General features: G+C 40.6%; 3 protein-coding genes across 12 annotated transcripts in view; 2 read left to right on the top strand and 1 right to left on the bottom strand.

The window, feature by feature from the left end:
• LOC111247620 (sodium-dependent glucose transporter 1A-like) overlaps positions 1-23,953 on the top strand; it is a 75,922-nt gene that overhangs the window by 865 nt on the left and 51,104 nt on the right. For 3 of the 7 annotated variants that reach the window (XM_086982873.1, XM_086982871.1, XM_086982869.1), the window contains exons 2-3: positions 271-650; positions 1,167-1,241. The gene's annotated coding sequence lies outside the window, so the exon portion shown is untranslated. Of the gene's footprint in view, positions 1-252; positions 651-1,166; positions 1,242-23,953 lie in introns of all 7 variants that reach the window. The other 4 variants (XM_086982874.1, XM_086982870.1, XM_086982872.1 and 1 more) reach the window with 2 other exon arrangements.
• Positions 2,108-20,232, bottom strand: LOC111247993 (cuticle protein 10.9-like). Of its 3 annotated transcripts, none has more exons than XM_086982884.1 (4): positions 20,105-20,231; positions 4,060-4,176; positions 3,562-3,778; positions 2,108-3,074 (listed from the first exon to the last, which is right to left on the bottom strand). In XM_086982884.1, the coding sequence occupies exons 1-4, from the start codon at positions 20,189-20,191 to the stop codon at positions 2,902-2,904; spliced, it is 594 nt and encodes a 197-aa protein (XP_086839010.1). In that variant the 5' UTR covers positions 20,192-20,231; the 3' UTR covers positions 2,108-2,901. The 3 variants fall into 3 exon arrangements, with proteins under 3 accessions (XP_086839010.1, XP_022655387.1, XP_086839011.1); XM_022799652.2 differs by lacking the exon at positions 20,105-20,231 and adding an exon at positions 4,843-5,109; XM_086982885.1 differs by lacking the exon at positions 4,060-4,176 and having other exon boundaries at positions 20,105-20,232.
• Positions 11,891-20,576, top strand: LOC111248094 (uncharacterized). Of its 2 annotated transcripts, XM_022799858.2 has the most exons (4): positions 11,926-18,572; positions 18,896-19,105; positions 19,511-19,776; positions 20,156-20,576. In XM_022799858.2, exons 1-4 carry the CDS (start codon positions 18,059-18,061, stop codon positions 20,312-20,314), a joined length of 1,149 nt encoding a protein of 382 aa, XP_022655593.1. In that variant the 5' UTR covers positions 11,926-18,058; the 3' UTR covers positions 20,315-20,576. The 2 variants fall into 2 exon arrangements, with proteins under 2 accessions (XP_086839003.1, XP_022655593.1); XM_086982877.1 differs by lacking the exon at positions 18,896-19,105 and having other exon boundaries at positions 11,891-18,572.

The raw sequence follows: 23,953 nt of genomic DNA, 5'->3' as shown, positions 1-23,953 counted from the left end.
GAATCATGAAGGTTAAGTCGACGAATGAATTTATTCACACTCGCACTCGTATCAAGTGCGCGACCCATTTTGAACTAAGCGAAGACCCAAATCTGGGAGAGTGTTCAAAACGTCTGACAGTATACCCTAATTGCGTTTCTTCAGTTTCATCACGTTTTTGAAGAGCGTCAATGTACAGAGGTCTTTTTCACTATACGTGTATATATATACACTTGGCTCAGATTATACGTTACCTTTTTGTTTTTTTAATAGAAAAATGCAATTCCATAGTAGGCCAACGCTGGCAGTCCTGGCGGGATGTCATTGGCGTCTAAAGGTGAACGTGTGCGTATGGCCGAAACGGTGTTGCGGCCGAGCGTCTGAACGCAGGCAACAGTAGCGAGAGCAAGTATCGCTATTGAGAATCAACATTATAAGATCGGCCGGCACCACTGTCAACGTTATCGTCATTATGTCCAGTGGATCAGGACTTCTCTTCGGGGGCCTAACAGCCGCCGGGGAGGGTTGACGCGGAGTGAATGAACCTTTGATTGAACGCAGCTGTGAGCCATCGCTTGGCTTAAATTGCGGCTAAACTTCAAATCATTTCTAAATTATCTGGTACTGACGTTTAAGATGAACTTCTCGGAAAGCATCTATCGAAAAAAAAGGTAACTGTCTATTAATTCTGTAGAATAAAATTAATGTAAAGAGAGACCATGATAAGGAATCTAGCCTGTGATTAGTATATATACAGCGTAGTTTTGTCGTCTGGTGCTCGACCGGTGGAGCTGTCGGCCGTTTCAGACATATGTATAATGGTAATTCTAGAGATGTACATTCTGTTATCAATTTCCAAATGACTATAGGAACTCTCTAGTTGCCGTCTTCGACAATGTGCCGATAAATCTAAGCGGATAAAATGAAACTACAGATTGAAGACAAATGTTGAACCCGTACTGTACCTCCTAATAGTGAAGCCGCCTATAGGCTTTTCCAATCTACCTGTATGCGTGCTTTCTAAGCCCATTTGTAATCAGCTGCTATCCTCAATCTACAGTTATTCTGAAAACAAAACACACAACTAAATAATAACTGTAAGCAGTTGAAAAGAAAAAATAGAACGAACGTTTTATAATCGGGCGCATATAACACTGACCATAAAAATTTCGACTCTGTGATTTTAGCAAATTATTTGAGTTCTTCATTCCGGCTCACTACACAGACGCGTTCAGCCAATGTACCATTACGCTACGTTTAATGTAAGTGCCATATTTTTCCCATTTATCCTAGTCATGGTACAGGCATTGCATGTATATAAAAGAAAGAATTTAGCTGACTGGTTTCCGCTTCCGATTTATTCCTGTTAAACTCAAGGTTCAGCGCTGTTCTGTTCTGAAACGGTTCAATCATCCTCGATCTCTTGAAGATCAAGTCCATAAGCGTTCAGTTCTTCCACTAACCTCAATGGTTTAACCTTGCACGTTCTATACAAGACGCAAAATGAAGACAATCTTGTTTGACGGACGTTATTTGGGATATGGATTTACGATGGACGGAACTACTGTTGTCGTTCAAATTCTGACGCTGCCTTTGCGAACACTGAGTAGGGAACCGTTAAATGCGGTCAAATGCAAAACTATAGTTAGAGAACGCGAGATCATTACAGATAAACTCTGCAATGATCTCGCGTTCTCTAACACGGCGTTGGCTAACCGTGTCTTTCTGTCTGCTAGACACCGTACGCCCTATATATATATATAATAACTTTTACTTGGACGAAACATTATTGTTTTTGCTATGGAGCGTGCATTTTGAATACCCTAATAGACAACACCTAACCAACTGTCAAATTCGTTAAAACCTAGCTTGGCGTAAATTCATTTCCACCAACTTATTCCTTTACCTGCATAGCGCAACTACGCTGTCCTATAAGGCATGGCTGACTTTCAGGATGATACCTATATGTACCCACTAAATTTTACCACAAAAAAATATCTGGTATTAACGATATCGCCTCCGAAAACCAGTTGGTAAAACGATTCAGAAATCTACGTTTCGGCCTCTGACCGAATCACTGACCAACTCGAGCTGAAGAAGAAACATAGCGACAAATAAGAACGCGTCATTTCTTAACGTAAGGTTTATTCAAAATTAAGTATGATTATTAGTACGATTTCTATTGTTTTTATGAATTGTTCTCTGTTTTTTTTTTTTTTTTTCGCCATTTACGCATATATAACAAAACGCTATCGAAATTCAAATTTGTAGAAAAACGTAGGGGGAGAATATCAATGGGCCCTTTACGAAAAATGAAAAGTAACTCTATGTACAGAGTGCGATACGCTTTGATGTATCTTTGTCATATAATTAGGGAACTAAAGAGAGGATTAAGTGAATACGACGTTTTCAAACGATGAAATTTTAATGGAAATCTGTGTGTCAGGTTATAGCGTACACAAAATGTCGAAATTAAAAATAAAGCGGAAGCAGCATTGCGGTTAGTTTGGATAAATAAAATGTATCGTGAACAATAACTTAAATTTCTCCATCTAGACCTCACTCCTAAATGTGCAAAACACCTGTCATGAAAATGGAGTTCTTGTAGCCAGAAGCAGGCTGTGATTGATTGATGGCCATAACACGTGACATGTATGACGTGACCGTCTGTGAAGATTTCTTCTACTTACAAAATGTATGACCCTAACTCTTTAGGTTAGTGATCTCGAGTCGTTTTCAAGCATATAAATTACCGCAAGGGTTTACTTTCACATTGCACCAAGATCCGAGAGAATCCAGTTTGCCCGTTCGACTGACATAAAATTGATCTACTTTCGATACGGATGGAAATTTACATAAAATTACTGCCAAGTCAATGATAGATCATAAAACTAATCGGGACACTTCTAACTATAGCTATACTTAGGCTCGCTTACGGTATCCAAAACCATATCCGGGCTTCACGGCAGGTGCATACGCGGGAGCAACGTACGTGGGCGCTAAGTAAGCAGAGGCTGCCTTCACGACTGGAGCAGAAGTTTTCACGCCTTCAGGGGCGTTGAAAACGGCATCAGCAGACTGTCCAGCCTTGGTGCCTGCAATATATTTGATAATGTGCCGTCGTATGCAGAGTATAACTATTTCGTATGCACGAATTTGTACGGCGATTTGGCCAAACGACCCTACTTAATTGTTGGGCAATGTTATCACATACTTCAATATGCAGTTAAATGTAAACGTTAATTCTCGTGTCGGAACACTATAATCACCTCGACGATAACTAATACGGCATAGTTAATATGGTTAATTAGGAACAATGGTAGATATCTTAGCAGTTTTTAGTAAACAAAGGTATCTAGTAGCGTCTTTCGACGTGTGAGTATGAACGCAAAAGTTGTCGACCACGCTTCATGTGCTCTATCCAGTTTCAACCAAATGTTCGTTAGAAGCCTTCGTATGATCAGCAAGCTAACCTAAATATGCTAATGATTTATGTTTATGCCAGCCTGCTCCAGGTTAGACAGTTTCTCTCAAAGCTAAAATATAGTATCGATTAGGATTTCTTAGTTTCATGGCTACTACCTGGCTCATTTGTGGATATGGTAGCACGAAATCCTGCTGCGTCCGCGACATAGTCAACCCTCCGGTAGATACCGTCAGCATCAGTATAACCGTACGAGCCTCTTTTGGCATTGTTGGCATCGGAAGTCTCTTGTCGGAACTGTTTGTTTCCGTACTCGTCTACCGTGTCGTAGCCGAAAGAATAAGGCTGAGGGGCATATACGGGTTCTTCGTGGACCTGCAAAAATAACAGTCTGGAGAATGAGCAATTGTCTTTCATTGGCCAGTTAACCTAGGACAAGCTAATCCTTCTTCTTCTATACGTAACTAACAAATCTAGTAGATCTCTATTCCGGACGGATTGATGCTGTACTCCTAAATGATCTACGATAGTATTTAAACGGACAGTTGTGGAGTTGTCCAAGGTTTGCTATCTACAGGATCCATCTGTATTCTTTAATCCTCGAAAAAAGACACTTCTTACATATTTGGGTAAGGACTCTGTATGAGATCAGCTACCTCTTTGACGTTGGCAGCTGCGGTATACAACGGCTGAAAGTGGGAAGACGTGGCATAAAGCGGCGTATAGTGATGTCCAGCTAAGGCAGTCGCCGACACCGCCGAAAGTACCAAAGCCTGAGCAGCGGAGGAACAAACCAGTCGCGATTAATTGATCGTCTTATTGTCCCAGACGCTTGATTGTAGAGAAAAGAAAGAAGGCCTATTACCTAGTGTGCTGTGAATCTCCACTAACAGCTGGGTTTACTCAATAGGCAAAGAGCAAGATTTTTTCTCGACTGAATCTACAAAGTTGTCAGGGACTAGTAGCATTCGGGTCATGTTCTCCGGTGTTTAGAATATACATCCAGGATCGAACCTTTTCGATCGAACCGAAAAAATTACGTCTTCAGGTTACAATACGTCGAAACGAGTATACATCGATTGTAAACAATAGAAAATTAGATAACGTGCTGCATAGGGGCCCTAAGTGCACAAACATTGTTTAAACTCCCCATCCAAAAACGGTATCCTTCAGTAGTATTTCACACCGCGTCAATTTTATGGTAATGCTCACTCGACGATTCACTGTCAGTTCTAGGTTCAGATTTCTGTGCTATCCCTCAGTTGCTGCGATAAGTGATCAAAATGGCTACACAAAGAGGTCACTATGCAGGGACGATATCATATGCGATTGTGTCTAATTGTCGGCCGGCTACTGTTAAATAACGAATTAAACAGCCTCACTTCTTCCTTTTCCATCGCTTCCAAAGGCCTTTATATAAGGTCAGTATGTCACAGTACCTTAAACATATTGTGCACTAGATTTGCCGCAAAGCTTCGTGAAAGGACCTGCTGCTGCTGCTGCTGTTTGTAACAAACAGATGAGTCAATGGATGAGGTTTGTCGCCTTACAACCCGCGCGAATGTAACGCCCAGTGAACAACGGCAGCCTTTTTAAGAGCTGCCTTGCATCTCACGATACCTTGCCACCCTTGCCTAGACTAGCCGGGTCCGCGCACGCGACTACTTCTGCTACTGCTGCATCGCTGACCGAACTTTTAGCGTCACATGGACATAAACTGCCAAGCGGCCAAAAAGGGAAACAGATTGCCCGACCGGTGAGGGTCATGTTGCGACGATACTATCATCGTTCTTACATATGACAACAACGACATTGACGACGATAGGCAAAGCAGTGGCGTTTAGAAGTTTGAGGGGACAGCTGGCTAACCACTTAGCGATACGCGACGATGAGGGACCTCGTCGTCGTGATGGCCTAAGAACGGCGAAAAAAACGAACAAAAAAGAGCAGGATGATTAAGGCAACTATGCACAGAGATGGTGAAGATTATCGTGCAATTTCTGTAGTAGATATATCTTCACGGCAGGGGCATTTGTTGGAACTGTTCTAAGAATCGGGGGTGCTGGACCATATGCTGATAAATGAGGAAACTAAAATAACGACACACACAGTGGTAAAAAAACGCCTATATGTGGCTCACTTTGCATTACGCATATTCACGATGTGTGGGGGAGGAGCTATTATTCTGGTGAGGTTTAATGCATGCTATATTTTTCAAGACATGTCATTTCCCCTACGTTTGCTTTATAAATTAAATTATCATTCCATTTATCAATGTTCATTAACGACACACAACTAGAACATCTTGGCTCATTAGATAAATGAACCCCTATACCGGTCAATTAATTACAGCGCAACGATTTGTCACGAAGAACAAAAAGAGACCTGTCAATACGGTAAAATGTAGGAGAAGAAGGAAGAATAGCTATATATCTACAATGACTTGACTTACCGAGATCCTATATTCGAGGGGTTCGTTATAAGAGTTGTAAGGATGGTCGTTAAATGTTCCTTATTCATAATGATGCTAATTAGCCTTGAAGAGTTTCTGATCGAATTGTAAAAGCTGGTTCTTTCGAAACTTCCATTGTTGCTTCTAGAAACTTGCAAAACTTTGTCTAAATAGAAACTGCTAATTATATAAGCATTATACAACGACAGTTGTCAGAATTATTGGCATACAATCATTGTTGCTATTCCCGTTACCATTTTTATTGCCAGTGGACAATTCCAGAGCAATATGTCTTGTTTTGTGTAACACCTGATGAAAAGTACTAAAATCTGCAACACGTCAAGTAATTAACCATTTTAATTATTTTTCATTATTACGAAAATTGGTAATTATTAAAAAAAAAAAAATCGGTCAGTCCTTTTGTGGGGCCTATACAAGGGTGTAAATGTGGCATGGTTTCCAAGAAATCGTCTAAATATTTCAGGTGGTAGTAGTAGTAGTAGTAGTAGTAGTAGTAGTAGTGACGTATTCAACCAAACTCGACCTTCTTCAGGCTTCTATAGCTATCTTATAGCTTCTATATACAGGCAAGTAGGCTGTAGCGCGTTTACGGGCCGTTACAAGTTTATGAATTATATGCTCCGCATCAATTATATCACATCCTTAAAAAACTTTTTTTTTTTTTAAAAAGTTTTTATATCTTATACCGTATACGCCTAGTCGATTTGCCCGTGATTAGGAGCAGTTCATTTGTTGTTTTGGCAGCTGGTGCGCGGCTAGAATGAACATAACCTGCGAGGGCCGGAATCTATTTTCTCTTTCCTCGATCATTGCATATCGTTCACCAATGATAACCTTTTCTTCTCCCTTATTTCTATAAGGCTTTTTATAAGAGCATAAGGCCTTGTTATTCTTCGCTCTCTTAGGTATTATCTGCTTCTATTTTCCGTCTTTAAGTGACTCATTCAAACCTTCGCACAGAAGCAAGGCAAACGCGCTAACTATCAGATCAATTCAAAACTCATTTTTATCTACTTTTTCCTAGGTTTGTAATACTCAGCTTGATCTCTAATCTTTAGGAGCTAGGTTTGGCTCGAGTGTTTTCGATCTGAGCGTATTTCTTAGCTGCACGCAGACCTGGAAAAGCATGCTACCGATTCGTCCCCAGTTCTGGAATAACGTCTCCTCCGAGCGTATGTTGACATAGTTGGATTGGAGGCTGTTTATTGAAATTATAATTTAATATATCAGATATTTATATGATTGTAATTTTATTTAACCGCATGTTACTTTTTAAGGGTACGTTGAAAGCTCAACTTCTTTTTATTTAGTGCACTGAACGTGTCTGAAGTTTCTCCTATAACGCCTACGTAAAACTGCGACGTTCATTTCAAATTCAAGCTGAATTTTTCATACATCTGAAATTTTTCAAATTACTAGCTAATCAGCTCGTCAGATTAGCATCATGATAAAAATTACTATAGTCCTATACGTTTTTCGACATGCTTTCATTGTCACAGCAAGCGCTATAGAAAAAAAAAACAGGGATCATTTTAGAGCACGTTTCCCTGCCAAGCGGTCTTCATAATTATCCCATGTTACCGTTTCGTGAAAAAACTATTATTTTAGCTCTCCCAAATTTCTGCAGATGTTACCGTGATTACGAGGTTGTAGGAATAGAGTGATAGATTCATTTCAAAGAGTCTTTTTAGAGGCGCGCGAACCAGCTATGGATGGGCTATCTTGTTCCGTTCAGTTAGAAAAAGGGGGCATCACCCATGAATAATTTTGTTCGCGGATCGTCACTTCATGAAAGATAATGATTTCACTAGGCGTAAAGGCTAAAAAAATAACCGGTAACATCAATTACCACACACGAATGACGGCGAAGTTTTATGTCCTTTTCAGGCCCACTTGAAGGCACTTCAATTTGTTTTTTTTTTTTGAAGACAACTTTGAAATTGGCGTTGGACGCTAGATCCCATAGGCTAGTACCACTCGGACGTAAAACAATAACGATCAGAGATCAAATTAAGGAACTGAGATTAGTGGGAGCATATTAATAATGGATGAAAAACAAACTTACAAGGAATCACAACGTATTTGTGCGTGCTTGGACAAATCGCCTTTTTCAAGACGAATCAGTGAAATAAAGATCCACAGCGTTGGCCTAAAATCGGGACGAACTCTGAATGTTATTAAATACCCTAAGCTTCTTTATCTCTACATATACCATCGCAGTTATACGATTCGCACCTTTAAAAAATTCCCAGTTTACCAGATACTATTTCATGTATCAAATTTTTATAAAAAGAAAGTTTGAAGCTATTTGTATATTCCGCGTACCCTTCAACAACCGACAGAGCATATTTCATACAACGGGACCCCCGCTGGACTTTTGAGCAAGACGTCTGGGAGTGGGCAAAAGTAAATGGACGTCGTTGAATGTAGTGTTCCGCTCGAAGTTGAACTAAGTTAACACCAAAAACTGATCTATAAACCCATCTGTAGGAAAAAGATCATACGTAAATGTTAGTGCGATGCTATTCGTAAAAAATGCACGTAATTGTTACCCAATGGTGAAGATTGATACATTTGCTAGTTTTTTATTCAAGCTAGAAAGCTAATTCTAATGTGTTTTGTTATTTTATTATCTATACTTTATATTGTGGCTGCACAAAGGGCCATTTGGTTCGGTCCATATTAATGTGACGCATTTTATTGGCCTGACTAGCGTATCTCAATTAATTGACCTTCGGAAAGTTCATTAACAACGCGCAGGCAGCGACGGTGCTGCTGCACTATTTCTAGACTAGTTTTACTTGTTTATAAGATCAATACTAACAATTCGTCTTTCGAACTAGATTTTGCTCATTTTGTGATCATACCCGAATTAATATGAGGTACTGGTATTACGATAATAGGATTGCACATCCCTTGATGGCAAACAGCCTTTTTCCTGAGGCGTTAATACAGCTGGAAAAGAAGAAAACGTAACGTAATAACAAGAATTTTTTCGAAAAATTTCTGGCCACTTAGCAGATGTATGAGGCTTGCAAAGGCTTGCCCAATTAAGTATCGTATAGTTCATATGACATCTAAACGCATTCTCAACGTCAACCTAATTTGTGAGGACGTCACGACTTCGCTCATCTGGCTGTCAGCTACATTTACTGCGTCAGGTCGCCATGATGTCATTGTGTGCATATATAAGGAGTAACTGCTTCGCTACCTAGCCTCTTGTCGGTGTTTCAATATACGCACTAGTTCTCAGGTTTTCGACCTTCCGGTTCGCGCGGAATTAATCTCCAAAAAAATCCATTAAAAGCAGAAAAAGCTAACCAAATATCGACGTTGATGTGAATGGACTATGACAATACCACGTTAGCTTCAAGCGAAATCCGTAATCGTTTTGTCTCTAAAATGGAAGTTTATTTCTACGATAAAAATTATACCTTTAACGGGAGTGAGACGTATACATACCCTCATCGTCATGGCAACTAGGCGTGCAATTTATTGCCTCGCGAATCGGGAGAACCGCGTTATGAGAGCCAATTGTGTAACTGTGCAAGGCAACATCCGAAAAGCTTCGCCTGAGCCAATTCTTACTATCGCGAGCTATCGTCGCCTTGACGTCTAGCTAATTGAGTTCTCATAACGTGCTGTTATGAGAACTCAATTAGCCCCTTTTTCTGTTGAAACGAGTGAAGCATATTTAGGTATGTATTAAAATCTCTTACTGCAGCAGTTGTTTTTGTGTAGTAATCATTTGGACCTGGAAGGAACTTCGGCGTTCGTGGCAAATGGTTAGTAGATCAATCCAGAAGAAAAGAAGAGTTTTATTATCTGAAAGTTATCACTGGGTTTACGCTGACGACCCGAGTGGGATATTGAGTCAACGTCAGAGCCCCAGCTCATTTAATATTTTCAAGTAAGAAAAGCAAATCTTTATGAATGACCAAACAGAAAATACAAATAGAGAATATAAATCGTAAATGCAGTTCTGCACCACAAAGCGTGTTAACGTTCGTGAGTCAGAATACGAAACATATTATTTACCACACACACACACATGACTATCATTTCTATCACGAGGCCCTCATCACTTGCCGTCACGCGTTCAATAGCCGTTAGCACGAAGCAACAGTGTACATATAGGATAAATGTACCGTGCGACGTCAACAGCTTCCGGGACGTGTCGCGCTGTTGGCAAAGGAGGCATAGAACAAAAAATTTCTTCAGATAGAAACGGCGCAAAAAAGGGATTATTTCAGCGTCTCGTCCCCGCCGGCGAAGATGGACGTAGGTCTCAGTCGAAGCCGGAATGATCAAACTCTTGGTCTGATCGCGACTGTAGAGGCTCAGCAGGCAAATCAGCAGTGTTAAGTCCATGAAACGATTCAAATGGAGTTCGGCCTAAGGCACTGTTACCAAAATGTGAATTGTGGGACCAACGGTACGACCGAGTGCCTCCTGTCGGTGACGATCCGTAGGGCTGGACTGGCCAGGTCGGTCCGTTGCGGATCGATCGTCCGGAGAGAAGCGTTTATTCAGCTTCTGATTGTAAGCGCCGCTAATTTCCGTTCGGGGTGCGATCTTCGAATCGTCTTACACAAAAGTGGCCATTTTGCCGCATTTGCAGCAAAACTCGGTTCTGAAACTATTGGGGTTCGCCGCCAAACGCACTATACCTCTAGCCATTTGGTCAAGCAGCTAGCATCACAACTGAGACCCCCTGGTCCTCCGACATATTAGGAAAAACCCGCAAAGCGATAAACTTGATTATGCATCCTTTCATACCCCCTCAAAGCGATCATAAATTGATCGCTTCCATCGAAATTGCTAACCAGCTGGAGGGGAACGTATACCTTCCGAAGACCGGAATCAAAAATGCATTTATTATTAACGAAGCCTTTGATGAGTTAGGCAAATCGGCAACTTTTTTTTTAAAGTCAAAATTTAGCCTGACGTTTAATGATGTTGGCCTAGACATCTGGTAGCACTACTGTTCTACAGATTCTAGTAAAAAGTTAGCTCGTGAGTTGCCTATCACCGCATAAGCAACATCTACCTTCTGCGTTCCTTGTTTCTCTTGCCGAGTCTCCTGTTGACTAACTGTGCATTCCGCTGCAGGTCTCTAAAATAATTTAGGTTTTATCTAATGGAGTCATCCATAAAATATAATTTCACTTGGCTGTTGATCAGGGGAGAAACATTTGTTTTATATCGCGTGTCGGCCTTATACAGGGTATTTTCACAGTAAGAACGACAATGGTATAGCTTAAAGGATCAATTTGTTATTGTTTTTTAATGGCAAGTTCATACTTGCCACAAACGAAAGCCTACCACAAGAGATGTGGCCCACAAACATTTTCAGAGTTATGCCCATTCCTTCAACGCTACGGCAATGGACTTGACACAAAGCCAAAGGGTAACCTCTAAATTTTACTTCGATTACTCGCGAAAGCATTATAAAGCGATATCGCTTAATTCCTCAACTGATATGGTAAGATGGCACAAAATGTCTTCTTTCAACCATTTTCTCATGTAGCAGGGGTGGGGTGAAATCGAACGTTCACGAAGTCAGGTTCAGAAAACGGCTGAAAAATACGTTTTTCTAAATACCTTTGTATTTTTTGCTCTATTTTAAGCTAAATTAGCACATTGTGGTTTTTGTATTTCGTGTCACATTATAACTGAAGCCGTGAAAACGAGAACCATGTAGTAAACTTTATGTTAGTTTTTAGATATATTTTTGCCAAATCGCTGCGGCAGGACAAAAAGAGTACAAAAGATTGAACAGAGGAATATCTGAAAATGATATGATTTGTGCGTGCGCCTAGCATAAACATTTTACTCTACTGGCCAGTATTTAGCAACAGAGAGCTTTTTAAAACTAATATCCTTTAGTATTGCGTCTACGTCGACTAGTGCTTGAAGTATGAGATTAGGGAATAAGGTCTGCAATGTATTTTAGATGGTTCTCTTTTAAAAAGAGATCATTTGTTTCTGGCTAGGCATTATTTTATCTGCGCAGTCGACCTGTGCTGTGACCGTTCTGCGGTAGAAATCTACGATGGTTTTAAATTTGAAATATCGACATGGCGAACGGCGGAATCCGCACGGTCGTAACGACGGCTAAGTATATTGATGAAAGGAAAATGCGTAGTCTGAATAAATGACGGTGTGTACGTCTGAACACGCAGTACCTCACCTCGGTAGCCGTAGATGGCTCGGTAGATGGGTACAAGAAGCTAGAATATAGCCCACAATGTTAAAAAAAAAAAGTTCACCGGCGTGAACTTGCTACGTTCGCTTACCACGGTTATGTGAGTGGGGCTCTGCATTGGATTTAGGTCGCAGTAGCTCTAGCTAATTTAGTTATATGATGCCGCACATGTCTCATGGTGAAGTGTAACTTGAATATGTGTGGACTAACACTTATTCCGTTACAGTTACCCTGTCCTTTTTATACCGCTATATTCTTATTGTTACCCCGATCTCCCAAGAGAATTTCCCAAGAATATGTGTAGCTTTGCCGCGTTCATTTTGCCATCCTGCTCTTAGAGTGATGAATTGATTTGTGCCATATCCAACTTATTATAATGACAGATCCACAATCTCGATAGTTAGTAGATTGCAACATGTGTTAAATTCTTGCAATTGGCCTATTAGATTCAGTTAATACATCATCTGGTTCCCACTGACTCTGTTACCTTTTGGATAGACCTAATGTAATCCATCTAACAAGAGTGTCAACTAATAGCCACTCCAATCTCGAAAAATCCCCACGCCAGGAGAGAACAATTACCAACCTATCGAGAATATGGGCACATGTGATATTTTCGAATAGCGAATTTACAGACACGGTCATTTTTATTGATACACTAGGCAGTATGTCCCGCGCCTGTTTTACTGTTGACCTAACTGATTTGTCGATGGTAACCTCGGCCTGTTATAGACTATAAAATTCATACACAGTTTTCCCGTTACATTTGTCCTGGCCCGTTAGTCTTTTGCAGCTATTTCATTAGTCTCCATCAATAAGAACGAGTTTGGTTCGCGTGTCATTTAGTCTAAATTATAGTTTGATATCAGATCTATAATTTGATTCTCCTGAGATCCTGCGGCAGCCCACTGCAGTGATAAATTTTTCTGGTCCAGTAAATCTGTAAACAACATTCATCTTGTTCTAGTTACCCTTGTTGGACGTGGTTGTAATCGGACGATATTTGTTACATTCATTTCCTGTATTGGTTTTTCCCGTTTTAATTGATCCCAGTTCATCCAATTGAAGAATATCGCCCACATACACCAAGATGGTTTATGTTTGGTCAGTTTTGTCACAAATCATCCTAATCAGCGTCACGTTTCCTATACAAGTAAAAAGAACACTCTTCTGGAAGAACTTTACCTCTTAATTGAAATTAACAAAACAGTATGTATTTGTCGAGCAAATTAACAAAGAACATCCTGGTCGGCTAAAGCTTGGCTGACAAGGTCATCGATCATTGCTTCTAGCCCCCCGACGGAAGAATGAATATATTGATGGCAGTGATCAACTGAAGAAGGAACAAAAACTACTGTGAACTACGTTACGCTCTAGGGAACAATGGGAAAATGCAATCGAGAGATATGAACATCAACATAGTTCCAACCCATCAGCCGTTTCCCAAATCAGCACTACGTTCTTCTATCGGCCAATGAGGTTGCCAGCCGGAAAAGTAATCGCGCATTCCAAAAAAATCGCCTAAAGCTCTTCGAACTTCATCAGTTATGAAGCAATAAACTAAAAAAATCATCGCTTTACCATTACGTATGAGAGAAGTCAGAGATCGATAACTTCCCTTGAAATTTTGCACCCGTAGTATAGGGCTTAATTTATTGTATACGCGTGTGACAAACTTTACTTCGCAATAAATTACCATTGTATAAAATTAATAATCATGATCTATAGGATAGAGAAAAAAGAAATTGACCTTGGGAGGCAGTGTTCATTTTCTTAACTCTATATTACACCCAACTCATTCCAGGGTAAAGTTCTCGTGGCCCGCAAGGGTCAGTCTGGGTTGAGCAGGCAAACGGACGGATAGACAAGCAGAGTTCTATGTTATCCAGTAGATAACAGAATAAGATGATAAATTTTGCAAATTGTCGTTGACAAATCAAATAAATCCACCTAAATATTTTCCACATTGTCGAGTTTGATCAAAAATAGCTTCGTCCCCATATTTTATATATACTTTCGTGCAAAAGCTGCCTCCCTCTGCTTTCTAATAATAGCACGTGGGACAATACTGCTGCCAGAGAACTACCTTCAATTTACTGCACAAGAAGAAGTACTTACTGAAGCTAATGTTTAATCTCCCCATTACGATCACTTACCAGCCTGAATGGTGTTTTTATATATATATTACCCTGTATATTTACCCTAGCAACTTGGAATACTTTTTTTTGTCTCAAACTACTTTCTCTACGTCAGCGTATCTGGAACGACCAATGATACTGCGCGGCTACCACACTTAGTCTTACGCACTAGACGGGTTGCTTTAGACAACGAATAGTTGGAAAAAATAACACATGTAGTAGTAGTAACAATAGACCGGTATGGGAATCCGGATAGAATAAACAACAAGGCCTTATGATTAGCCTGGTTTTTCAAAAGGACAATAAGTCGTGCCTGCTCGCTGTATGACACCATTATGAATCCATTCACCTGTTTATCTAAGTCGTTGATTTTCAGAAGTCGTCAGCTGGAGGTCCATCCAAAAAGCTAGATCAACGTAAGGCAGCCGGTACCCTGATGAAAGCTTTATTTTCTATATGCTGCATTTTAGCTTGTTGTCTGTTAGCATTAAGAGCGATAATTTCCTCGACCATCATACGACCCCAGTTACTATATGATACAGATAAATTGTGCTATTTGTACGCACTGCTCCGGACTCTAGCCCAGATCTTATTATAATGCCTCTTGTCGAAGGATCTAACTTCTAGGTGGCAAGCTACGCAACTAATACCCATGAGCTTACATCATCTGATGACTCGTACCTCTTACTTTTATTACTACTGCTGCCTTAGCAAATCACTCTGGTCTATCCATTGGTCATTATTCATTTGACTACTGGGTGCTACCGACCCCAACTTCTGCAAACGCCATTGTAATACTGGATAGCGAAAACAAGAAGCCAGACCCTGACAATCTATTCACCTGGTTTATACAATATTAATTCACTTTTCTTCCCCTCGCAAGACGGTGCCGATAAAAGAAAAAAGTAGAGGGAAAAAATGGCATTCAATAAAAATCTAGAAATAACACTAGCCATATCATGTATGGGAGACTGGAGCCTCGGCTTGCGTGTTGGATCCAAATTTGCACGTCCGAAGGCGTAACTATATAAGATTATATTAATTTTGTTCGAAAAGCAAACCAGTTATCATCAAAGGGCTGTTACATTGTCCCTAGATTTATCTGTCAAGGATTTGTACGAGACATTTAGTAAAAGAGATCGGTGAAAGCGATTTTTCTGACATGGCCATCGTGCCAATTGGATCTTTTTCTTCTAGGGGGAACACGCGCAGATATCTATATTTAATCGATATAAAGTAGCACACATATATCTACAGATATATAGGGTGGAGCATTCAAATTCAGACAATGTTTCGGGCTGTTTGTTGTACCGACCATACACTCGTCGTTGCCTACAGCGGAATAACGAACTCCTAGTGAAAAAAAAGCTATGCGTTGTTTTTTTTTTTAACTTAAAGGCTGATTAATTATTAGACAATGTCTTGGGCAAATCCCTATCAAGATTGAATTCTTTTTTTGCTCGAAGCAGACATTGCCAGTTTTGATAGGGCGTCAGGCGAATTTCAGGAAGACCTAGATAAGGCAAATCTAAAAAATTCTCAATATTGATTAGATTTAAAAGGTTTGAAATTTATAAACATGACTCAAAAAGTCATTTCTTGAATTTTGATGCAAAAATTTAAGTCGTGCGTCGACCGGGATTGGCAGGTGTAAATTTGTCCAATGCGTTCTATACGAAAGAGCGTTCAAGTTAAGTTTTGGTGTGACGGCAGGTCAGGAGTTTCAAAAATGCAGAGACTCAAAAACGTTTGAAAGGTACGAGAAGGCTCAAGATGACCCAAAGCTCGATCAGTGAGAAGTACTTTTCTTTTTAAGTTTATTGCTACTTGGATCGTTTAGATAAGTTTCAGCGGGTAATCTTTTCAAGTCATTTTGAGCCCGCTTGCACCAGCTCTTTGTGTTTTTGGAGTCTTTTGACCGGCTAGCAATGGCGTTCAAACACGCTCACTAGTATCACGTTATTTGAATATAAAAAAAAAATGGCTAGTTAGTGGTCTAGATCCCTAATTGCAGTTATAATCGTGGTAAACGGCGGTTATTTTAAGTAGACATGAACGTAATCAGTAACAGTTCAAGAAAATCATCCTATCTGCTTTCGTTTAGACACAGCCACCCATAAGAAAAGGTCTAGAGCTAGACGTCCCACTATATATATATATACATATTGAGAGGTAATGGAAACTTTTCAATAACCTGGGCGACACGGCAATCATGAAAACTGAATCTACAAAACAGTTGAAACTAAGCTAAAGTGTTTGATACATACAAGCTACTGATCAGTATATATTGTACCTACTCTCAAATTCTAGATTGGTTTCAATTGAATTTAACATCTATCTCACCATAGATCGTTGACTGAAATGACTAAATAGCCCACACAAAGTCAATCTCGAGCGCCTATTATAAAAGGTTTACGCTAATAGCAGATTGATTAAATAGTTGTAAAACAGATGGGACTATTGTAACCAAATGAAGTTCTGTTACGTGGCACAGTGTGCCGTGACACTTCCGATTCCTCGAAATGGCCGCTGTTTCGCAGCAGACAGCTCTTCTCTTATGGAAACATTCAAGCCTAGAAATTTCATCCCGACAAAACATCAGTGGGTGCCATTACATGTTCGGCATAGCCCAGCATAGAATGGACGCCGTGGGTTAGAGATCAATACTAATCGGTGTACGTCATCCTAATGCTATTCTATATAAAATGAAAACAAGTCAGCGAAAAATTGTCTATGGTCACCTTTAGGGAAAAGATCATTTGGAGAATCAGCTAGCTATAATAAATTTACAATTTATTCGCAGCGTTGACCTAATCTAGAAATCGGAGAAATCTTATTCTGTTTAAGCACTATGTTCGTTCACTGATAGGCAGCTCATCTTCGTTGATTTAATGTTATCGTTCAATCAAAATTGCTTCCGTGCATAGAATTATGATCAAATATCAATGAAGGCAGATCCTTCACTAAATTAATCTCTGAAATTAGCTGGAATTTTCTACGTCAGCTTTAATAAAGCATCGACATGACTGTGTCAATACTAATCCGTGCCTGTCACCATCACTGCTCGTTGAGTCACGCGGAGCACCGCTATATTACGTTATGAGCCCCCGTCTGGCCTCAACATTGACGTCCGTTAGAGCGCAGTCGTTGTGTGTGTGTGTTGGCTGGGGATGATCGACTTGGCGTAAGACGTTGGCCATCATTCTTACCTTCTCCAAATAATCAACGGGCGCCCGGATTCGAGAGACGATACCCGAATGGCATCGTACTTTTCTTTTATAGTAGGAGGAAACTGGCGTGGTGCTTTCTAGGTATTTTGCCTCCTTCTTTCTATGTATAGATGTCATCGTTTGGCCGCCGTGTTCAGTAGTATGCTGGCCGGCCTACGTGCTCCATGCTCACTTTCCACAGGAGCCACAACGCCCTTCATGCGTCGAATGAATGACTGATTGACAGATCAGCCATACTGACGATGGTCCACCGATTCTGCCCCGATTCATCTTTAACGAAATTTAACAAACAACAACTGAAAGTGATTCACTCAAGATACTTATCGGTTTACAGCACGGTAGAACGACATCCAAAAATCCAGAAAGGATGCGGGATCGCAACGCACCGGGTCGCGACCGACGTATTGTCTAGGATATTGTCGTTGGTCGGGGGCAATTGTTGGGTTTTGCTGTGCCAGCATGAAGCGGAGTGTAATAGTCCGGTGAAAAGCGGTATGTGAAAGAAGCCTTAACTTAAGAGAAACTTGAGAGATACGAGATTTTACTAAGCCGAGTTATACACTTCAAATTGCCCCTGGGTCTTGCGGTCAGCGCAAGCGCCTAGAAATGTGCCCCCGGAATCTGTTGTCACGGTTGTGCTTTGGGCCAGCCGAGCTGATTGCGCTATCTTCATCGGTATCAATTCTTCGAAAGCTATTTTACATGATCATCGTTCTCATCTTTATGCTACTGGTAGCCGACCTGATCAATGAAGATCTGCTTCTTAGAGAACGTCTTCCTGAAAAAAAGCTTTGTCTAACCGTGATCCTGTTCACGCCGGCAGTACGTGTTCCATTTCCATTATTGAGTAACTTTACAAATGGCAGAGAAAGCGGGCTTGTGATCCCAGCACTTCGAGACCGTTTCTATGCTTACCACTACCAACATCGCATAAACGATTTTGCCTCAAGTAAAATAACAAGTATAGCTAACGCCCTAGCAAGCGAACATAGCACACGCTGTTCCCGTGCCGTCTTCCACGCACCGCAAGTGTCGAATCTCTTGTTGTCGGCCGAGTTTATGTACGCGGGATACTACAATCTTACTGAGCTGCAGGCTGTACCCAACTTTCAGCTATCAGGTAAGAAAGCCTGGGGCCCTGATTGGTCGAGATGTGTACTCCATGAGTGTTTTGAAGACGCTTTATTATGTCTAATTCAGTGCACGTTCAACGTTTTTGGCGTACTTCAAGGAAACCGTACTACAATACAATATTTTACTGCTTATTTCATTATAACCCAAAATTAACCTAACATCGATTTGCTAGTGTTAACAGTGATTTGCTAGTTAAGTAAAGTTAAAAGCTCGTGTGCATCATTTTAGTTAGCGGAAACGGTGCCTTACCTCTGTATGTTTATGCTTGAGCTATTTTGTAAACGTTCTATTTTTTTTTTCGTCTGAAAGACGACGACCGAATGCGGAGATATCGTCTGCGCAATGAAATGGCTTCGCATAATGAGGCCAATCTCTATACTGTACCATGCAAAATGCGCAACGCAGCGTCCTACGTTCGTTACCTTAACCGGAAAGCCATTGAAAACGATAGTGAACTTCTTGAAGACCTTCAGAACGGCTCCAATATTATGGATCTCTTCCAGTTTTATTGGTCAACAGGTATAAAATTAATAACAATTCAGAAATACTAACCAGATCAACGATAGATGGAGTAAATGGAGAGAAAACAATTTTTACAGAAAATACCCCCATAACCACACCAGTCTATAGAAAATAGGGTAAAATGGATAGAAATATGAAACAGTTCTATGACGTCCGAAACGGACCCTCGAAAACAAACGAATAGTATCGTTTTACCGAGGAGTTCAAATATTTTGTATGTCACAAAGTTCGCTGAAAAAATACAACACATTATACAAATAACTATGACAGTCCTTGCAATATGCGCATGCTCAGCAGTTTAGTAAAAAATGTTTAGATATTTCACAGTAATCCTATGATAGTTCACATAAGTAAGAGCATGATTCGCCATATTTAATCTGTGATGTACCCACTCATTTCTAGGTCAGAAGCTACCTCGCTGGGTTAAAATCCGTGATTTGTTGTTATGTTATAATGGAGTGGTTAAGGAGATGATCAAAGGGTTCGAGTACCAGTTAGCTGCAAGCATTCTGCAGGATCTTCAGCGGCGACTTCGAGAGTTGACCAATCCCAAGTACAACGTTATTTTCCACGTAACGGATTACGAGGAGCTTTTCTCAATCAATAAGTTTCTGAGACTATTTCCAGATACGTTTAATCTAATACCAGCGTACGCAATAGAGATCAAGGTAAATTTTTGGTTCGATTGTTTTGGGGTTATACTCAATACATACAGCAGCGGGAAGCGATCCTTTTCAACTGGTTTTCGTGTTAGAACGGATGATTGCGAACTCGGACCGTGGCCATCTTTGGTTGAGTGTTTGTATATTCAATGGTCCATGCCAGTTCAAGACTAACCAGAACGTGGATTGCGGTGCCCTAGGACTAAGCCTTAGCACAGCAATAAGCTGACTGGGGAAATCGCATGTCTATATATATAGGGGCCAGGCAATGCTATAATTATTAAACCAAGTGCTATCAGTTATAGTTGATTCAACTGTCTAGTGAATTACGCACAGCGTTAACTAATACATGCCCGTGGGGTCGTCTGGGTTTTTGTCGGGTCAGATCTTCGAGAGCGGTCGGGTTGTCGTGCTGCGCCATTACGTGGGACTCGAAACGCAAATGAGACACACAGAAAGAATTAAAGTGTCGTCGCTCGAGGAGTTACAGGCACAGCTCAGTAATGCTATCGGATCTTCACAGTCTTCTTCATCGACCCACTAATTGGGACCACCGTATGGAACCCTCAAAACTAAAGCTTGATTTTCACTTTTGTTGTTACTTCCCTTTTCACGAAAGTCACAATCTCGATTAGCCACTTAACCTGAGATTTAACTTCAACAATAATTGTACTATAAAAGCCAACTATATTTTCCTGTACATAGAGCGTTCACCGTGTCGATACGCATATTGCCAATTTTCTAGCGGTTCGTCAACGGAATAAAACTGGTAAGCTCGGAAGAAGCTTTACCGTCTTTACCAATAATGAGTTAATCTATTTCTTCAACTGGGCATAGCTGTTCACTACTCTTCTTTAGGAAACACCTTAGAAAAATGTATTTGGCGAATAGGTAACAGCTTTCCACCGTTCCTTTCTTTCGGTTCGTGGTCTTTCTTACTCTGCTCTTTAGACCATCCATTTGAGCTGAGCATTCTACTGATATGCTCGTCAAGCGGCATTGCCAACAGCAATTGTGCTTTCTTCGAATAGAGGAAAAGATCTCTGGCATCAGTTTCTGGTGGCCTCCCAATAGAAGCTCCTAATCAATGAGCGGCTCAAGGTTGTCAATCTTCCATAGGCTAGCGATTGAAGGGAACTGCAAGAAATGCTGGTTCTTAGCTTTATACGGCCGAGAGACTAGTTATCGAATTTTAATCTGCATCTATAGAGCTAGTCTACCTGCCTGGGTTATCGGCTCTAGTAATCACCGCCGTTTCGCTCAACATTAATTGCTATTGATCAAGTGATGAAAAGTTTAGCTTAGATGAGATACATTTTTGGACGAAACAAGCCCTTCAGCAACATTGCATCAACGACCCTTTACTGATCTCGTAGAGAATAAGCGTCAAACATTAGCTAGCTATGGTACTATTTCTCGGTAGGCCATTGCGACCTCAATAACCCGCCAAATAGCTAGACACCCTGACCTTCTACTTTGTGAATTTAAAAACAAAAGTCACTTTCGCTGACTTTTACTGTTCCCTTTTATTGGGAACTGCACATGATACGTGGCAAATCATGGGGATAATAAAAGTCAGTCAGTAAAGCGAAACAGATATAAATAGGGTTCCACTACTGCAGAAACGAGAAAACAGTATTTGAAGGAACAGCATAAATAGAGCAGGTATTTGAACGAAGGACAAGTTCGATTGTGCATGGTCAAATAAAAGGCCATGCGCAGACTCAAATCAACTACTAAATTTAATACTTATGCTTCGTTTTTAAAAACTCGATTTGATCAACAATATTGTATAACACGGAAAATTGTTCAAAAAATCTATATTATTATTTTACATTTTGTATCATTAAATACTATAAAGGCTTACTTTTTTTTTTTTTTTTATAGAATATGCGACCTAACATTTCTATGTACTATTTAGTCACGATGTGTCTGTCCATTGGTCAAGTCGAGCGCACGCTTCGTTCACCGTGAAATACATTTTGTCCTATCAAGGGTAAAGAGCTTCGTAATAATGTTCGGGCTTTTTCAACAAACAAAGAAAATCCTATGTTATTTATCAAAGCTAAAAGAGTATTGTTTTTACAGCTTAGACATTCAGTCCCAGCCTCTAACTGTTACCTACTCGATTATGTTATTCAAGTTTGTGTACTCTTATTAAAATGGAAGTCTATTGAAAGAAAAAGATCCAATCGCAGATTCTTATAGATATATATATGTCGCCAAGCTATATATTACTATGTCACCTATTTTGATCGTTGAGTATTCGATATACACACCCAATGCGCAATTGAGGTGAACGCTTCGTACTCAAGATAGTTTGTTGAATATAATACGCGACCTGCGAAAATATAATATGGTAAAAAATTGAACCTGAGCAACAGCTCAGTACGAATGGGACCGCATAATCTTCAATGCCCAATATTATTCCTTTCTATTCTAAACTAAAGATTACTTATGAGGCGTTGTGCTTTTGTTGTTGTTTATGTAAGTACATAACGTCATCTAGCTTTCATTTGTTGAGAGGTGGGATGAATGCACTGATGTACACAATTGAGGCCGACTCCTAGCATAGCTGGACTCGGTTCCGACAGGGCCTAGATCCATTAATGTACCTCTGACTTTAAGCTTTATTATCTTTCAGCCTGAAATTATAAACTCATACGAGAAATGGTGACATGCTACTGATCACCTGGCACCATTTCCCAATACCTGTAAACCTGGCGTTCTGGACGCCGTGCCAAATATCCTTCTTTGCCTCCGGCAGAAGTCTTCCTTTTGTTCCAGACTTCTTTGGCTATAATCGCTCCGAGTTCCCACGCTTCGGTGGTAGCGCGCATGAACTCTATAGGTTCCACTATCCCCGTTTCGAACAATTCAACAAGGTTTTAGGAAACTCTCTTTATTAAACTTGGTCGAGAGCTTGCTGCTAAATTTTGTCCTCGCAGTTTCAAAAATAAAATAGATTAGTTATGTATAGCAGAAATCACTTTCTGCCTTTTGGTAGCGGTGGATTATATGTTGGATAGGGATTTTCCAATCCTGTGTAGCTAGGACTGAAAATCTCCATGGCCCATAATAATCTGTTTTACGTAAAAGTCCACCTGTGGTTCGACGCATTCTAGCAATTATAGGTATCTGAAGTCGAGTGACGGTTTCCGGCTTCTGGAATTCCTGTTGGGTATAGTCGGCCACTTGGTCTGCCAACTCTCCATGGTAGTTCTACGCTCAGATTTTTTGGAGCGTTATTCCGAGCCTTTTGGAGCAGTTATTCGTCATTCTTTTCCGCCTGTTTTCAGCTCTCACGGAGGTGTTCCGGCCATACTTAGGGTCCTAATGCTTGGGAAATTCGCAGTCCAGCAGTCCTCTTTATCTTTCGAAGCGGCTTGTTACTCGTTCTGAAGCCTGTAGAAGATCCGAACTAAACTAGGAAATTGAGGGGTCATTTGTCGACCATTATCAGAAGCTCTCGTCTGCCCACCTTCTTGTCTCATATATATTAGACAGGATTCTTTCTATAACGTTCGCCGTTTTACGTCTTATGTCCGGATATCTAGCACCCTTCACCATTCTAATCTATCTGCCCATTAGGTGGAAATTAACTTCTCACACACGAAGCAAATTCCAGCCAAGGTTGCGTTCACTGACTTAATGACGTGAGCACCATCTTCACAGTCGCTTTTGCTTGTATAGTAAATGCCATGTCGTCCGCATGCGCCGGGATCTCTGTGTTGTTTGGAATATCTTGCTGTCCTAGCACATTGTCGTAGGCAATGTTCTATAGGGGTAAGACTAATATAGAACATAAGGGCACTCCTTTTGTCATTGAGAGTATCACCTATTGAGTGTATTACCTGTCCCGGAGGGCTGTTAAAAGCATTATTAACATTTAACAGTACTGCCATGCTTAGTTCTCGGGTCTTGACAATATTACGTATGAGTTCGGCCTTGGCTACCACTTTGTGTCGCCATCAGGATCGAGTGCCTTTTGCCAAAATCGAATTGCTTGAAGGTCATAGGTCCATGCTCCTTTGCGAATGATCGTAGCCTGTCTTCGATCATTGGTTCCAAGCGTTCTTCGAAGAACTTATCGAGCCGATCATTCTAAACTTTTGAGATGAATGCCATTTCCCTTTTTTTTTAGGCAAACCTTTGGGCGTGATCCTTGTGGCTATTATGGGCA

This window comes from Varroa destructor, unplaced genomic scaffold, assembly GCF_002443255.2.
Source record: "Varroa destructor unplaced genomic scaffold, Vdes_3.0 BEIS01000003.1, whole genome shotgun sequence".
NCBI classification, from domain to species: domain Eukaryota; kingdom Metazoa; phylum Arthropoda; class Arachnida; order Mesostigmata; family Varroidae; genus Varroa; species Varroa destructor.
The sequence above is the reverse complement of the archived record's forward strand: the minus strand, read 5'-3'. Positions and strand labels throughout refer to the sequence as shown.

Excerpts from the sequence above, each read along its gene's own strand:
- LOC111247993 (XM_086982884.1), bottom strand. The coding sequence starts at position 20,191 with ATGGCGCAGCACGACAACCCGACCGCTCTCGAAGATCTGACCCGACAA. Across the intron at positions 4,177-20,104 it reads GGCATGTATTAGTTAACGCT|GCTTTGGTACTTTCGGCGGT; the intron begins GTGCGTAATTCA and ends TCCGCTGCTCAG. Across the intron at positions 3,779-4,059 it reads CAGCTGCCAACGTCAAAGAG|GTCCACGAAGAACCCGTATA; the intron begins GTAGCTGATCTC and ends TTATTTTTGCAG.
- LOC111248094 (XM_022799858.2), top strand. The coding sequence starts at position 18,059 with ATGTGCCCCCGGAATCTGTTGTCACGGTTGTGCTTTGGGCCAGCCGAG. Across the intron at positions 18,573-18,895 it reads ACCCAACTTTCAGCTATCAG|ACGACGACCGAATGCGGAGA; the intron begins GTAAGAAAGCCT and ends TTCGTCTGAAAG. Across the intron at positions 19,777-20,155 it reads CGTACGCAATAGAGATCAAG|ATCTTCGAGAGCGGTCGGGT; the intron begins GTAAATTTTTGG and ends TTGTCGGGTCAG.